This window comes from Aplidium turbinatum, chromosome 7, assembly GCF_918807975.1.
Source record: "Aplidium turbinatum chromosome 7, kaAplTurb1.1, whole genome shotgun sequence".
NCBI lineage: Eukaryota > Metazoa > Chordata > Ascidiacea > Aplousobranchia > Polyclinidae > Aplidium > Aplidium turbinatum.
Genome location: NC_137478.1, coordinates 15,847,975 through 15,865,368, shown reverse-complemented (window position 1 = coordinate 15,865,368; position 17,394 = coordinate 15,847,975). Strand labels below are relative to the sequence as shown.

At 37.9% G+C, this 17,394-nt stretch overlaps 1 protein-coding gene across 1 annotated transcript in view; it reads right to left on the bottom strand.

Annotated features, from left to right (window-relative positions):
* Positions 1–12,077, bottom strand: part of LOC145774371 (uncharacterized) — a 187,203-nt gene extending 175,126 nt beyond the window's left edge. The window contains exons 1-4 of the mRNA XM_082585603.1: positions 11,915–12,077; positions 7,155–7,249; positions 899–1,094; positions 366–532 (exon numbers count right to left, since the gene is read on the bottom strand). Of these exons, the coding sequence (XP_082441729.1) occupies positions 366–532; positions 899–1,094; positions 7,155–7,249; positions 11,915–11,975 (519 nt within the window). The 5' untranslated portion in view covers positions 11,976–12,077. The remainder of the gene's footprint in view (positions 1–365; positions 533–898; positions 1,095–7,154; positions 7,250–11,914) is intronic.
* Positions 12,078–17,394: the final 5,317 nt, after the last annotated feature.

Below are 17,394 nucleotides of genomic sequence, written 5' to 3'. Positions count from 1 at the left end.
GATTTAGCGCCATGTGTGCATTGAAAACAAAACAGTGAAATCAGCTGGAAGTTGAAGATGACATGCGGCATTGCTGCTATGCCTAAGCAAAATAACGCCTCAATGTCAAAAACTCACTGACAGCAAGCGAGCACAGCAATCTCTATGTCAAACTAAGGATTTGATAAACATATTATTTTCGGAAAAAGTCACTGCTTTTGTAGTGCTGTTTGTTTGTAACGCAACCTTGTATGGCTTTTAAAATATTACGACAATTTGCTTGGTTTGCAAGATTTTACCGAGCCGATTTTTTTTAAATGGGTTGCCTTAAAAGCGTGTTAGGAACCACTGTTATACAGGATAGAATTTCACCTTCCAACACTCACTTGGTTGGTATAGATTGAAGCTTGATTCAGAAATGCGCTATCAAACATATTTTGGTGAGTTCTTGAGGCAGGTGGGGGAGTAACCGACTGGGATGAATACGCTGACGTCGATGATGACGATGCATCAGAACCACTCCGATAACGAGCACTCGAAGATGTTTGGGCACCTAATCAAAACTATTCATTTACAAAGCAATGGTGCAATAATATGCGCAGTTTGTTGCACAGAAAAATCCCCATACCACCACTGATAATTCAATTTACATTATTTTTACATAAATGCATGACACTACAATCTAATAAATAATGGTAGCAATGCTGGCTTAGAAACAAATAAAAATAACTAACAGCTTATGCTTGAAGCATTTTTACATCATTTACTGTCGAAATTCTCAGAAAAAATTCCCACTACATCATCTGAAATTGACCTGAATAAGATAACTAGCTTGGATACCATAAGAATAGTAACAAGACAAGTAACTTAAAAACAAAACTAATCAGAAAAAAATTGTTGTAAAAGTATGAAAAGTTACTTTTTAAAGAACATAATTTCCTGCCTTCTGCTGTTGTTTTCCCAATGCATGTTGACGATTCTGCACAGTTTGTTGCATTGTTTAAATGGCCTCCATTCATGTCCACAGCAGAATGAGAAGTAATTTGAACTTTTTCTTCAGGAGGAGTAAGGGGTGGAGAGTCTAACCCTTTGATTATGCCATAAATTTCCGATTCCTGGTAAAAAAAAGAAAGAAATTTTTAGACAAGACCGAAGAAATAAGAAAGCAAGCAACAATAAAGGAAGGACGGACATAAAGTCGCTGAAGAATAGCAATGGTACAACTTCCATATCATTATTTTTTTAAATGGAGCAGGAGGTAATAGTAACCCAGACTAAAGCCGAAGGTGTGCGAGCAAGCTCACCACCTTGTTTCTACTAATTCTAAAACTTTAACAATGGATGATGAAGCCACATCAGGTATCACTTCATAATCATGATTTTATTCTGAGCAATCAAACCAATTTGTCTTTTAGTGACCTGTGGCAGTGTGACTGTGATCAAGTTCACAACCTTAGGTTAATCTAATCTTTCATACGTAGTACTAGTAGTCCATTTCATCCTGTGACATTCCTGTTACCAAAGGTGGCCAGATTCACCTCGATCTATCGCAATCGCCTTCACTTCCTGCCTCCAAAAATATTTCGGCTTGAGAGGGAAGTGTTGAAAAGCAAATCCAAAAGTTTAAACCAGAAAACTTTGGAGAATTTTTTTAAAATTGCTGAATAAAAATATTGTTGTGAAATGTAGTGCATAATTTCATTTGTGCAGTTTCGTTCAGTTGAAGAACATTGCAAATTAATAATTTTATGAGACAGCGCAAAAGACTTTAACAAAAAACCTATGCAATTTCAAAACAAACAGTGAGTGTGAGACGCGTTTTTCTATCATACCTCTATTTTCATAGGCCACGTTCCATACTCAAAACTACACAGCAGGCACAGAGCTAAAAAAAGCACACTTGAAACAAAAACTTCAACGGTCAAAGTTCGCGTTGTGACATCACAGAGATTGGTTAGATGAAAAGAAGTCCGATTGCTGCAGTTTGGAGAAAAATGCTTTTATCGTACATGCTCGCTGACAATAAAGCAATTACAGCATTGTGTTGTGTGACACAGAACTAGTAAACTCTTTAAAGTTTAACCAGAATTGTAAATAGTTGTAGGAAGTATCAGTAGTAATGTGCGTTACAGCCTAGTCGCCACAGACATCTTCTCAACAATTACGCCAAAACCTTTTTTAGAAAGTTGGTTAAACGTATCAACGTATAATCATATTATAACGTCTGGCAAATAGGTAATACAATTAACTGATTTCATCTGTATTCGACAAACAAACGCAGAATTTTGGTCGCTCGACAAGAAAAATCGCAGACCTGCACAGTGCACATGAGCAGCACAAAAGATTCATTACACAAGCGAACACACGTTCAATGGTACCACAGTTGCCAGTTTCAAGTTTTCCCTTAGAATTGTGATAATCTTGCTTAGCAGTCAGTGAGTATTTGACCGATCGTCAAGATTTTGGAGCTGTATGACCTGGAATTCCTTCAATTAGCAATTTTATTGCATTCATAGAAAAATAAACCAGAGTAACCTCAGCGGGTTTAACATACTTTTTACACACAAAAAAATATAACATAATTAAAAAAAATTTTATGTTTTCAGGTCACTACAGGTTACATCATCACAATTCCTTGGGATTTTCACAGGTTATAATTTTGAAAAAATTAAATTTCATTTGTAAAAATTAAATTTCATTTGATTTTTACAGGTCATAAATCTCATTTAATTTTTACAGGTTTAAAAACAATTTTCATTCATTTTTGTTCAGGTTACTACAGGTTGCGCTGATCATCACAAATGCATTTTGCTTCTTTGTGATGTCACAGATGTTGCCATCAATGTTGCTTGGTTTCCATTTGGACAAATTGATTGAAACTTTGTCGTAACAAATGAAGGTAGCCCTTAGTAATTCTGAGGTTTTTTTTTTGCAGATTGGATTACGGTTATAATATGTAATATCTTTTCAGGAATTCAGGTTTAGAGGTTTTTTTTGCAGATTAAATTACAGTTGTAATATTTAATATCATCTCAGGAATTACAGGTTTAGAGATTTTTTTTGGCAGATTAAATTACAGTTGTAATATTTAATATCTTTTCAGAACTATCCATTCATTACTGTTTGCATGTTTTTTCAGACCTTCTGATGATCCGTTAGGTGAGACAATTTGTAAAGGCTTCAGGTTCTATATTTGATTTAATTTGCTCTGCTTTGCCTTTTTGCTTAGCATTGAGCACTTTTTGTTGTATTAATAGTTTTCATTGTTTTAACATAATTAAAATAAACTCAAACGTTTCGACACGTACGTGTGTATCAGTATCAGTATGTGTGTCCTCATCAGTGAAATAAGTAACATTAGGCCACAAATTAGCCAACATAAGCCGTTTGCTAATAAGCATAATAGGCCAGGTATGGCCAACCGGGTCTGCCACTATTCGGAGAATCCGATTCATAGAATCCCCTATTTGGAGAAAGCCTTTTTCGGAGAATTGTAAAATCACAGCGGCAAATGTATATTGAAAGGAATTAGCTTAGTTACAATTAGAGATATGAATGATAATGAATGAATTGAATGATTGGATTGTTGTAAATGTAAAGACCATCTGTAATCTGTATGCATAAGCTATGGCAGTAGTTTCCAAATATTTTAGCCGTGCAGCTGTTTCGCAGCATACATTACACATTCTGGGCTAGCAGGGGTCAATCTTAACTCTTTTTTTTCACTAGCCCACCGGACTAGTTGCTCCCTGTTTTCACTAGCATGCACGATTTTTCACTAGTCCGACCAGTTTACTGACTTTTCACTTGTCTGATGACGTATTAAGATAAGTGCTTTGGCTTAGACTGAAACTAACTAAAGTAAAGGCTTTCAGATTTCAGTACGCACAAGAGAGCAACAATACGCACAAAAACACCTTCTCATACTACAGACGTAAACAATGCAATTTTAAAACATAAAAAATAAATGTGGCATGCTGTGTGCTCAATATTTATTTATGTTTCAATATTACATTGTGTGCATCTGTAGTAGGCTACGAGATGACACGCCACTTGCCAGGGTGGTACAATACATAATATTCGTTCACTGTCAAAAGAAGTGGACTATTGGATGGATTGCGTTTGGTTAGGCCTCTACCGTCCGACCTGTCTGGCTTGTTGGGTCAGCATAACTCTTTAGGTCACGGAGGCACACGAGCTCTTCAACTACGACAAGGTAGCAATCCAAAGAAGAGGGAAAAAAACGAAATAAAAGTGAAAATAAAATATTGCTTGCAAAAATGTTCAAGCTTGGGGACGTATTAATATTACACACAATACACAGTGACAACATTCAACAACAAAAAAACGTTAATTTCGCTAACTGCTGCTTGCTGGGATGCTTGCTTCTCAGTGCTGGCGTGCTCACTACTACCACGTGTCGCGTCTAGCAAAGTTGCGAGTAAAAAGTAGCCACGTGCTCAGTTAACCGACTTTGCAGCCTTCTTCGTGCAATTTCGCCTCTGGTAGGGGTGTTCAATTTCGATTATTTGAATATTCGAAGTTCGAAATTCAATTTGTTTTAGATTTGCGAATTTCGATTTCGAATATCACAACTATTCACCAAACTGCAAAATGAGATTTTATTGAAAGAAACGACATGAAAATTCGCTAGAAAACGCGAAAAAAAGCCATGAAAATTTGCGAAAAAAGAACACAAAATAACGTCTACAGCTCCAGGGCCAGGCCCATGTTGGTGTTTATGAACACAAGCTGATCGACATGGTCACCCGTCAGTCGGGATCTCAGCTTCGTGAAGGTCAGGCCAGTTTTTGAAACTGATCGCTCCGCTGGAGCCGAGGTCGCTGGGATCCCAAACACTTCAAGTTTATTTTCACAGCGAGCGATTCACTGCCGCGACATTTCACTGCAGAGTGCAGAGGTTTCGACTCGAAAGCGACATCGAGTATGTTTGCAAGCGCATAAAGCTAAACGCACGCTCCGTCTACGTAGCAAATAATGTTGTTTTTGAAAGCATTCAACATCTGATGACATTAAATCGACAAAAAATGGTAAATTTTTGCTGTCCCAGGCAACAAAATCAGTCATTTTTACATTGATTCAACGTCTGCAGACATTAAATCAATGTAAAAATGACAGATTTTGTTGTCTGGTGTTGGATTGTAGCATCGCAACTCGTTCATAGTGATTATTTATCGCAAAGCTGTTGCAATTTGCATTCAAAAAGTGTTTTCCTGCTGCCGATCGCTAGGGTTTTATGTATCAATACTCAATACAGCATAAAAAGTTGCCCCCACACAGAAATATGCGTGGGGGCCTGGCACTCACACAGGCCCGTAGCCAGCCGGGGGCCAGGGGGGCCTCGCCCCCCTTGGCAAAATCTCAACATTCTCAAGCAACAGCTACAATTATAATGATTTTGCCCATTTAAATTTTTTTGCCCCCCCTAAAAAAAAGTTGCCCCCCCTGCTCTGCGGTATGGCTACGGCCCTGCCTCCACGGCTTAGGCGCCTATGGATTCGGTAAAAAATGGATAAAACTGCGACAAAGCTCAGCCTACACTTTCTGCTATTGCACAACCTAGCTATCTTCATTCTTGAGAGAAATTTGTGAAATTTGGCATTAAAAATGCCAACCTGGCATCCCTGGTGCAGGACTGGCCGTTGGACCCGCGAGAACGTGTGATAGTCACATGATCGACGATGCACATGCGTCGAAGTTTTTTTTCGCTTGCAAAATGCGACAAGACAAATTTCGCGCCACTCACGTTACTTTCAACCGCGTTCAGCCGAAAGGGCTGCAAAAATTTCGAATATGTCCGATGCAAAAAACGAATTTCGAATATCACCTTAATCAAAATCGAATCGAAAATCGAAATTGAACACCCCTAGCCTCTGGCAAGCAAATTTTTGCAGTATTTCAGAGTGACGTCGCCAATCGCTTTTCCCGTGCCTTCTATATCCGTGAAATTTGTGCCGGTGCCACATCAAATTTTGCTGCAACAACTCTTTGCGGCGTTTTCTTCTCCAACTCTTTGATTACAATTACTCTTTCAGCTAAAGCCAGATCTTTTCGTTTTACAAATTTGCTTGACATGTTGACTTAACAAAGCAGATCAACCAAATGATTTTCAGGCCTCGAAATATCCGGCAATCATGACCTCCGGAATGATCTCGAATGTCTACCAAAGCCGACTCATTGGTCGGTCATAAGCAACCGCCGCAAAATTCTTGACAAAAATAGAGCTAATGCAGCAAAGCTATATTTTAAATTTGAATTGTTACAATTGTTTGTTTAACGCGAACAAATACGGATAGGGAACTCGCCGAATCGGTCTCGCAAAAACGGGCCGTTCCACATTTTAAGACTTGAAGTCACACGAAATCAGAACTTCGCAGTGGTTGCCGGATGATTCTGCTGCCTGTCGCTTATACGAAAAAATGTTTCAACAGAATGCATCATCAGCATCGGTATTGCAACTGATAAGTTTCGATAACGGTTAAGAGGTTTCTCTTAAGCTTCACAATAAACCATGACGCCGCAAAGCAACTAGATAAATTATATATGTCACCACCCCTCCGAACGGCTAAACTTTCGCTATCACCACTTTGGCAGTCGCCCACTTGGCCTCGCGCAAGTGGGTTTCGACCAGATGTCGAGTACCATTGTCCATTTTTGAATTCAGCACCCAAAAATACACAAAAAGGTATAAAAAAAAGTAGAATTTGGTTACATAGTGTTATCTTCAACGAATTTTGATTATACAGGCCATGAATTAGTCCACATTTGAAGGGTGTTGCCTGTCTGTCAAGAGCAAAGTTTTCCTCGCCATACCTTGTGGTCTGTTGGGTCGGAAAAGTCCATGTTCGGGGCTAAAACATCATGCTTAACAAGTTCTTCACAAGAAAGTTTTGGTTTACCTTGACCTTGCTGCAATGTTGAAATATCTGATTTGAGAGATATAGCTAGAGCTGTGTTTAACGTGGCCAAGCCATCTTATTCTACCCAATTGGAGGGCTTCACCAACATCTTTTCTGAAACCTGGTTAAAAAGGTCTTAAACTGGATGTTGTTTTCAGGTAAAATATAAATTAAATCACATATCAGCATACCAAGCATGCCATGCGACAAAACCTTTAATAAAATTTCTACACTATTTTTAAAAACTGTACTTACTAAAAAAGCATTTTTACTTTCATGCTGCATAAACAAAGCAGGGTTTTGCAGCAACGATGATGCCTCCCAGTGATCTGAAGATTCACTTTTGACATCTGAAATACAAAACAATACACTCATAAACGCCAAGAAAAAATAAAGTATTCCATACAGCAAATCAGACACAAAAACTCAAGTTAGAAATTAGCATAGGCCTAGCCTACACATAAAAATGGCCATATTTCTGCAATTACATCGGCTAGGCCTATACATGTATAATATATTGTATACGTTGTAAAATTACTAGAAGTATTTATCACCATGCTGAGTAATAAGTAATTTACATGATATTGAGAAAAAATGTTCAAAAATGTCTGGCTAGTGGAAGTTGGTCATCACAGTGTTGGTACAGAGTAAATCATATGCGCTGACTTCCGGGGGGCAGGAACGCCCATAAATTTATAGTTAAGGGGCAACAAAAATGGCTTTACAAAGTGGTGTTTCAAAGATAAATAACTTCGCGAAAGAGATTTATATCATTTATTCTAAACGGACAGAATGCCGAAACCGAAAAACAGCTTACGTTACTCTTGCCCGCAAAACAGCAGCTAATCGCATGACTTTGTTTGGAACATGAATTACTACTGAGATGCGCACAGACACGCTCAGTCGCCTACAGTCACACACTGCTTATCTTCCCATGCATGAAGAGCAACTTCAAAGTCAAAATGCGTGGTAGCGGAAAAGCAAATGCGAGGTTAAATGTTTATTATAATAAAGACAAAATCGGTTAATAATATACCGCTTAAACGTATCGATCGTTTATTTGAATCAAAACCTGACATCCCAAACCAAATCCAATCTAATATTACGTAAAAACATAGGTTAAGCGTATACCGCTTAAAAGAATAAGTCGGATAAAAGCATCAGGATTTGCTTCACGTTTGCATACTTCATTTATTTAATCGTATAATTGTACCCATAAGCAAAAAGATAATGTCTCATTTTGTCTGCAATGTTCAAAGGCGAAATGAAGCAAAGGCGTGACAGACGCAAACGATCAAAACAAAGGCAAGTGTCTGTAATTATTCTTTATTACAAAATACATGGAAAATCAGCAGAGCCCTATTGGCATATGCATTTCGCTCTAACTATAGAGCATCTTTAGTGCCTAAAAAGCAAACATAAGAAGCTGTAAAGCTGTAAAATGAGCTGTAAAAGTAAAGCTGTAAAATGAGAAGCTGTAAAATTGCACTCCGGTTTCAACGAAGTTGGTTCAACGAAGTTGATTGAGTTAGTTATGTTTTGTTTGGACAACGTTGTCACTCAGTATCGCGAGACGTTTTTCAAACAGCAAAACGGTATTGTCACAGGTGACAACCATTCGGTTTCTATTGCCAACATTGCAGTCCACTATATTATTAAGTCCTTAGCCCAGCAACTGAAATATACTGTATTGTTTGTTGGGTTTATCGACGACATAATGTGGATTTCGGAAGGAGCCGAATATACACGCAATATCCAACAGACGCTCACAGAAGCGTTTACAAAATATGGCCTCTCGCTCAAATTTCGCTGTATTAATACAGCTTTGAAGGACCAAGAGGTTGAATTCCTAGATGTGCTTCATGTTACGGATCAATCTGACCTAATAGGATTTACCACGAGAGACTTCCAAAAGCCCACAGCAAAACACAGACCCTTCCTCCACGGCTCTTCTTTTTCACCCCCCACATATTTTCCAGTCTATTGTTTTTAGTGAATGTGTACGTTTAAGACGTCTCAACGAGCTGGATGAAGATTTTTTCAGCTCTTTACGAAGACTACAGAATAAATGTAATTTTTCTGGTTTTAAACAGGACATGGTAGAACGCATCACTACATTAGCAAAAAATTGGAAGGAACGGTTTGGCCCCAAGAATCACAAAACTACCAATAAACGCACAATTTGGGCTTCTTCATTTTCCACTACCATGAAACTTACTGCCAAAGAAAAAGCCCTACAACCGACAGCATGCATTGTTTATAAAAGACCTCTCACTCTTGGCAACACCCTGACCAACTACCGTTCCATTGCACTTTCGGACAATCTTGAAAAGACACTCGGCTGTTCTAAACCATGTGGACATTGTGCTTTGTGCGGCAATTTCCGGAACCACAATAAAAATATGGTTCCTAGGACCCGGGTAATACTATCTAGGGATAGTGTAATCAAACTCCGGCAAGACCTTAATTGTAGCGACTACGGGATATATGTTGCCTCCTGCAAACTTTGCTCGGAACAATATGTTGGCCAAACCTCCAATCGCTTTTCTACCAGGTGATCCGGCCATAGGTCTGCATGGAACACTTTTGACACCAGTCCGGGGGGTGATAAGGCGGCATTACTCAAACATTACGCCTCCTGCCACTCTTTGTACATAAACACAAAACCATCTATTGCAGACTGTTTCACAGTAACATTTGTTGAAAAGCCACCCGTTGCAGATTTGGACATGTGCGAAGATAAATGGGCATCACTAATCAAATCTTCGATTAACATTAAGAGAATGATTTTGCCTCTTGTTAAGCAGAGGTTTCTGATCGCTGGTCCTGCTTTTCCAGCTTCATTTTATTGTGAATTTATCGCTGCGCTATCTTATTGATTTGCACTTAACACTTAGGTCATGGACCCATTGATTTTGCTATGTTCTGTCACTTAGTTTTATTTTGACATGCTATCTTCACACAGTTTCATTTTGTACGTATTGCTTTAGCCATTCGACTCTCATCAACCTTGGTTTGTTTTTGCGCATTGTCATCATTATTTTGTCATAGTAGTTAGGTTCGTGTAGTTTAGTTTAAATATAGTTTAAATTTGCCTATAAATATTTTACGCAGCCAGTTAATATTTACGCAGTATTCTACCAGTTAGTTTTGGCAGTTAGTCTTGGTCAGGATCTTAGGCTACTGCAGATTCATTTATTTAGTGACAGTTTTTAGGTTTTGCTTTCTTATGTTTGCTTTTTAGGCACTAAAGATGCTCTATAGTTAGAGCGAAATGCATATGCCAATAGGGCTCTGCTGATTTTCCATGTATTTTGTAATAAAGAATAATTAATTGATACTTGATGGAGAATCGCTGGCCCGCTGCTTCTTAGTCAGGAGATCCCCTAGCATATCCTTAATGGAAATCAATATACAAGTGTCTGTAATCCCAGGCCGTAATCTTATGTGCTAGACATCGCACTGCAAACAACCAATTTTCGCACAGCTGGGCTTTATAAAAACAGAAGAGCAGGCAAAAGGAATAATCACACTTCCCAATAAAGAAGTTTAAATGCTTTTGATGTCATCCGTCGGTGACTGGCCTTCCAAGGAATGTATTTTTCTACCATACCTCTATTTTTGTAGGCCCCATTCCGTTCTCAAAACTACAGAACTGGTATGCTAAAAATAGCACGCTTGAATCAAAAACTTCAATCTAGTCAAAGTTCGCGCTGTGACGTCACAGAGATCGGTGAGATGAAAACAAGTCCGATTGCCGCAGTTTGCAGAAAAATGCTTTGATCGTGTAAGCTCTTCCCAGTCAGCAAAGCTGGTCTTTTTTACATTGATTCAACGTCTGCAGACAATAAATCAATGTAAAAAGAACCAGTTTTGCTGGCTGGAACACAGGCTACAGCATAGTGTTATGTAACAGAAAACTAGCAAACTCTTTAAAGTTTAACCAGAATTGTAAATAGTTGTAGAAGTATCAGTTCTAATGTACGTTGCAGCCTAGTCAGCACAGATGTCTTCTTAACAATTACGCCCATTCACAACGAACCTTTTTTTTAGCAAACTGATTAAACGAATCAATTGTATAATCGTATCAATACATCTGGCAAATAGGTGATACGATTAACCGATTTCGTCTGTATTCTCATTTCACGAGTTATACAAACGTTGGGGTGGGAAAGACGATAACCTTCTCGCGGTTCACCCTGTCAGTACTGATTTTTCAGGAAGCTAATCATCGTCTAGGCTTGCGGGCTGACAGCCGCATAAACACCGAGTGGGTGGTAAAAGGATAAACCCTCGGCCCAACCTCGGAAAGATGTCTAACTTTTAACAAGCACCTTCAAGGCCCAACACTATACCATGGGAAATCACCATCGGCACATGGAATGTACGAGGCCTTAATGCTGAAACCAAAAAGCAAACTCTGGGCAAAGACTGCCAAAGCTACAATATTGACCTCTTATGCATTCAAGAAACCAAAATCAAGGACCACCAAGAAGCCAACCTACAAACAGGGCACAAACTTGTCCTGCTGCAACAAAACAAATCAGTTCATTATGGCTTGGGATTTATTATTGGCCTAAGACTGATCAACCACGTTGTGAACTATAAGTATTAGGGTGTTTCATGATGGTATGCAAAAAAAAAAAATTTGGATTTTGATGATGCATACCCCCTCATTTTGTGAGGTTGAGGGAGAAAATAAGAACTGAAAAGTTTTAGCCTGACTGGAGGTCGTTTATTGACCTCTCAAGGACTTGATAATTTTAGCATGTGGATATCACCCCGGTTCCGAGTGATATCGGGTTATCCCCGCGGCGATATCAATATCGATTATTAATATCTGTGTTTAGACACTGAAAATAGGTGATTTTTAACTGATTACTGATGGTTTAAGCGTTAGACAGATCGATGTGGATGCAGGGTGTGAAGGCAATTGTGGCATTTGGAGGTAAATCCGGCCACCCTAGGTAAAACTGGACTACTACCGGTACTACATGTTTTAACTCAAAACTCACCCCACTCATCTTTTGAAAAAAAATTATCTTCAATAAAATTTTCGTTGAATGCGGTTCCCATGCTGATCCTGTACTAGCTAGGCTCCTCCAATCCACATCATATACAGGGCTCTCACAAATGAAAACCAGAAAATCCCTAAAGCTATGCCAAAAAGACCCTAGATGGCATGAAAAATCCCTGAACATAAATAGCGCGTTATATTGGATTTCAAATGAAATGTAGCCCACCGTATTTTCTTTCATTCAATCGTTTCAACACTATTTTCAATTCGGCACGCATTTGATGCACACAAATGTATCATATGGCAGCTACATTTCACTGTCACAACATCAGGATAGTCTTTCTTTAACAAGGCAACTACACTGTTGCTGCCAAACATTACTTAGTACATAGTGTCAGATGAGTACCGTCAACTGGGGTAACTACGATAATATTTTTAATGTTTTATGATGTAAAAATTTAAATAGCGATTGGAAATCCATAAACTTCTGAATATATGACATTTAGGGTCTTGCCTGTCAGCTAAAATAAAAATTTTTATTTTTTTTTTAATTTCTTTGTATTTTTTTAAGACTTTAAAAAATTATCATAGTTACCTCAATGTTGGGGTAACTATGAGATGTGAATATTTTGCAACAGCTTAACATTAAATCCTCTCACTGGGGCTTCAATGATAACAAACTGAATGTAAAAAAAAAAGAAATTGTATTTAAAGGCAAGAAATTAGAAAATCAAACAAGCATCTTGCAATATCATCCTATTGAATATGCAAATATGCTATTTTGCACCCATTAAAAGAACGCAGTGCTGTACAAATTCAACATAGAATATTTATATACAGAATGTTCAATATTAATATTAATCACAGCAGCAGTAGTAGGCCTAGACCTATTTTATTGCAGTCATTGTTACCCCCATTGTCGTAGTTACCCCAGTTGACGGTATCCGACAATGTTGCACATTGGTATGCCTTTGTCATTCAGTGACTACTTGATCGCACTATATACGTACGGTATGACTTTTGCTGTGCTGTTATTAACTTCTGGGTCATTCTCTGTCAACTCAACCAGAAAAATAGCAAAATTCAACCCAAAGTCTCAGATTTTGATGAAATTATGCTTGAAAGATATACTTTTGAGAAATTAGACCTTGAATTTGTGTTCCGCATGAGTGATTGTGAAAATCACATGAGCTTTGCAGCCATGTATGACCTTTGACCTCAATTAAATATGCATAAAAGTTGTTCCTCAATACAGTTTAGACTGCAGAGTGCAGGGGTTCTTAACCTTTTTTGTCTCGTTTGCATATATCAGTGAGACTTTTGTGCTTCCTTTCCACGAACAATTTTGGAGATTCTTGGAACAGTCGTTGAAAGAGCTTCTTGCATGTCGTCTTTGGGAACTAAGCGAGATCGATGTTTTGTTTTAATAGTCAACAATGAAGAGAACCCTGCTTCACACAGATAAGTAGTTGGAAAAGGTATAATAACTTCAAATGCACGCTTAGTCAGTTGCTAACTGATCTAGGCTGCTGCTGAGCTGAGTCAGAGTCTGCCTCGCTTTCTAACCTAGTCTTGTTCTGAAACGATCCCTGGTCCATATCTAAAAAGCTTTGAAAGTTTTGATCAGAACTGACAATGCACTAGCAAGTGCGAAATATATTTTCTGTTACATCTACTGACAACTGATCCCTGTTGCCTTAGCAATTGAGGTTTTAGCACGCTTAGACAGCGTAGGAAACTCTTCGACTAATCCACACCAAAACTTGGAAAAGTCACCATTGCACGATAAGAATTTGGAACAAAGCGTTGTTGAACATTGAAGTTGAAGATCAATCAATTCATCTTTGCAAAGATCATCGTCAGCAATAAGCCACTTTCTAACTTGGCTTCGAAGGGATGAGTTATCCAAAGAGCAGTACTGTTAAAACTTTCACCTTCAAAGTAACCGTCAAAGTTTTTTTTTAAGGCGGCAAGGTGCTACCTTCGACATCACAAAAGACTACAACAATGCCCAGTTGTACATACGTAGTTTCATCCGGTCTGATGCTGAATTTTGTCTATACGTAGGCCTACATATCAGTTTCTTAGCAAAAAATAAACCAATTCCTTGCTTCCCAACACCAACATTGGTGCACTTTGTGGCATTAAGGTTCACTGGGACTGGCGATAAGGCAACTTAATAGGCAGTGGCTATTTGACCGGCTACGGCAGTGGTTCCCAACCTTTTTTGGTGTCGGGGCCGAATTTCAAACTTCAGAGTGCGTATGGAGCCGCATGAAAACACTCAAGTAATTATAACGAAAATTTTAAAGCATGTACCATGGCCACCTGGAGATGCGGCCTGATTTGTCACATTTTGCAGATTTTGATTACAGCTACTGCTAGTGTTTGACTGACATTTTTTGAGATGTTTTTACTTTTTGCGGTTTCCTAATGACATAAAACTTTTTTGTTGCCTTGGGGAAGCAGTAGCAAATGAGAAAAAGTAAGTTGAAAAACGCAAAATCAGACTGTTATTGAAAATTAACAGTCTGACTAAAATCTTCGAAATCGAATTTTCTTTGTTTTTCAACATGTGAGAATGCTAAAACCTATTGTGTCATCTGGGAAAAAGACTAAAGAAAGCGTAAAAATCTAATTTTTAGAAAAATTTATTTAAACTTTCGCCCAAAGTTAGAAAAACCTGGAAATTTATGCAAAATGTGACAAATCAGGCCGTATCTTTAGGTGGCCATGCATGTACCAACGAATAGCAACACTAACAAGAAAAATAACACAAATCAATTTAATGTCCAACTTGGCATTGGCTTTGAGCTTTAACAAGTTTGTCAAAGCGAGGCGCAATTGCAGAGGATGCAGTAGCTGCTTGAGGTGGTCATCGGTCAACCGATTGCGATATTTATTTTTGATTCTGATCGTTTTTCTGAAAAGTGCTTCACATACGTAAGTTGATCCAAATACAGTATAGGCGATTTTCTGGGCATTGGTTTTCAAGTTGGGATACTTTCCCTCTGGAACTCGACTCCAAAATTCAAGTAGCAACTCCAATTGTAAATTATCAGGAGCAGTGGCCACATTAACTGCAATAGGATTTGATTTATAATTTCACATTGCATGTCGTACCCCCAAAGGGTACACGTAGCCTACCTCTGGTTAAGAACCCCTGGTGTAAGATGTAAAATGAAAAGTTCACTGACAGTGCAACCTCTACGACACAAAGACAATGCAGTTTGTAAACAATTTTGACTTCGTAAACAATTTTGACAAGTCAAAAAATAATCGCCTTAATTATTATAAATAGATTTTTTATATTTTTTGTGGGATTTTCAGGGGTCAATGAGAGCCGCAAGAAGGCTAGCTTGGAGCCGCATGCGGCTCTAAGAGCCGCGGTTGGGAATCACTGGGCTACGGTCTTATAATCTGAAACACTATTTGACCGGCTCCGGTCTCTTAATCTGAAACACTATTTGACCGGTCATGACTTACCGGTATTCCTTTTTCTATTTCAATTCAATTCAATTCAATTCAATTCAATTTATTTTTCTTTGTCGGAAAACAACAGCAATGATAAAGTTACAAATAGTGAACGGGAACAAAACCAACAAAAGGAAAAGGTGGCAAAACTACAAAAGTTTAAAACGTGCATGCGATGCAAATTTAAAGGTTACGTACACGAAAGTAAATTAAGCACGGCCACCAAACCTAACAGTTTAAAGTAGATGAATTAGTTGGAAGAACCAGTTGGCTCCACATACCTAAAGCAACTGGAGGTGTGCCAGTTGGTGAAACCATGCGGGGACGACTGAACCTTACAACCAATATAAAAAAGAAAAATCAACAACACGAGCATTCAAGAATAAACAATGAACATACGGCATATTATTACATATTAAACATATTACATATTATTTACATATTAAACATATTACATATACAAAATACTATGTACAGTACATCGTTTTAAGTAAAATGGAGTGTTCGCAGCAACGACAGTGGTGTGATATTGAATAGGAATTGATAACTGATGGGTACAGGAATTTAGATTAATTAACTTATTATTTGAGCATGATATTACACTGATGATCATGAATGATGAAAAATGTAGTGAAGATGATAATTATGAAAATGGTCTAGATGGCATGCGGGTGACTTCGGTATCGGAGCGGGATGGAGTTTCTTGAAATGAATTTCCAACCAAACTTCTGGAAAGTGATAGGCCTACAGCTTCATTGTTGAAGTACTCTTGCCAAATAAATCTACACAACAAAGTAACAGAGAGTTATAAGGTTCTGTGAACAAGTATATTATACGTAGTTCGGCTAATTAAAGGCGTATTGCATTGGTAACATATTAGCATCTAATAGCAGCCTATTGAAACTGAACAGTTTAAGGTGGTGATGGCAGATGTTACGGGATGTACGACATTGACAGTTGTAATAAGCTCAGATACTAGGTGTCAAACAGTAGTACTTGAAAGATTAAATGTACAAAAGTGGTATCTGTTACACAATGGACGTATGCTAATCGGTTTGAGTTTTTGTTTGCAGATGGGTTTTCAGCTTGCTGCTGAATAATGAAAAGGTTTCGATTTCAGTAATGTGTTTAGGGAGATCGTTCCAGACTTTAACTCCACTAAATTGGATGGATTGTTGGGTTAACTTTTTCGAGTAATAGGGGAGAAAAAATCGATTGCTACTTCTAGTTGATATGTGATGCAAGTTGCTATTAAGTTGAAATAGTGAGTTAAAGTTTTTAGGCAGTTGATTATGTTTTAGTTTAAACATGAATTTGCCAGTTTCGATGGTATAAAGGTTATCAATTGTGAAAAAACTGTCGACATTGTATTGTGGTTCATGCTTAGTGATCATTTTTATGAATTTGTTGCAAATTTTTTGCAGTTTGTTTACAATGGTAACATGACCATGCTTCCAAGCACTAATGCAATATCTTAGATTGCTTTCAATGAGAGAATGATAGAGAGAAATCAAATTCGCAGTGTTTAAGTAAGGTTTAATCTTGCAGATTATTCCGAAATTTCGTCGCAGTTTTTGTAGCAAGTGAATCATATGAGATTTCCATGACAAATTTTCATTCAGTAAAATGCCTAGGAAACTAACAGTGTTAAGACGTTCAATGGGTTGACTGTACACAGATAATGTATGGGTGAAGTTAAAACACTTTGTATTATTATTATTGTTGAATAAAATGTGCTTAGTTTTATTTACATTTAACGACAGCCTATTTGCTGCCAGCCAGTCTGTTACATTTAACATTTCCATATTGGCCAGTTCATAAAGCTCGGGGATACTGTTACCACATAAAAACAAATTGGAGTCATCAGCAAACATTACAGATTCAGAGTGTTGTAAGCTGTTACAGAAATCATTTATATATATTAAAAACAGTAAAGGTCCTAGAATTGAACCCTGGGGGACCCCGAAACATATTTTGCGTTTAGTAGACATTGATTGAGATATT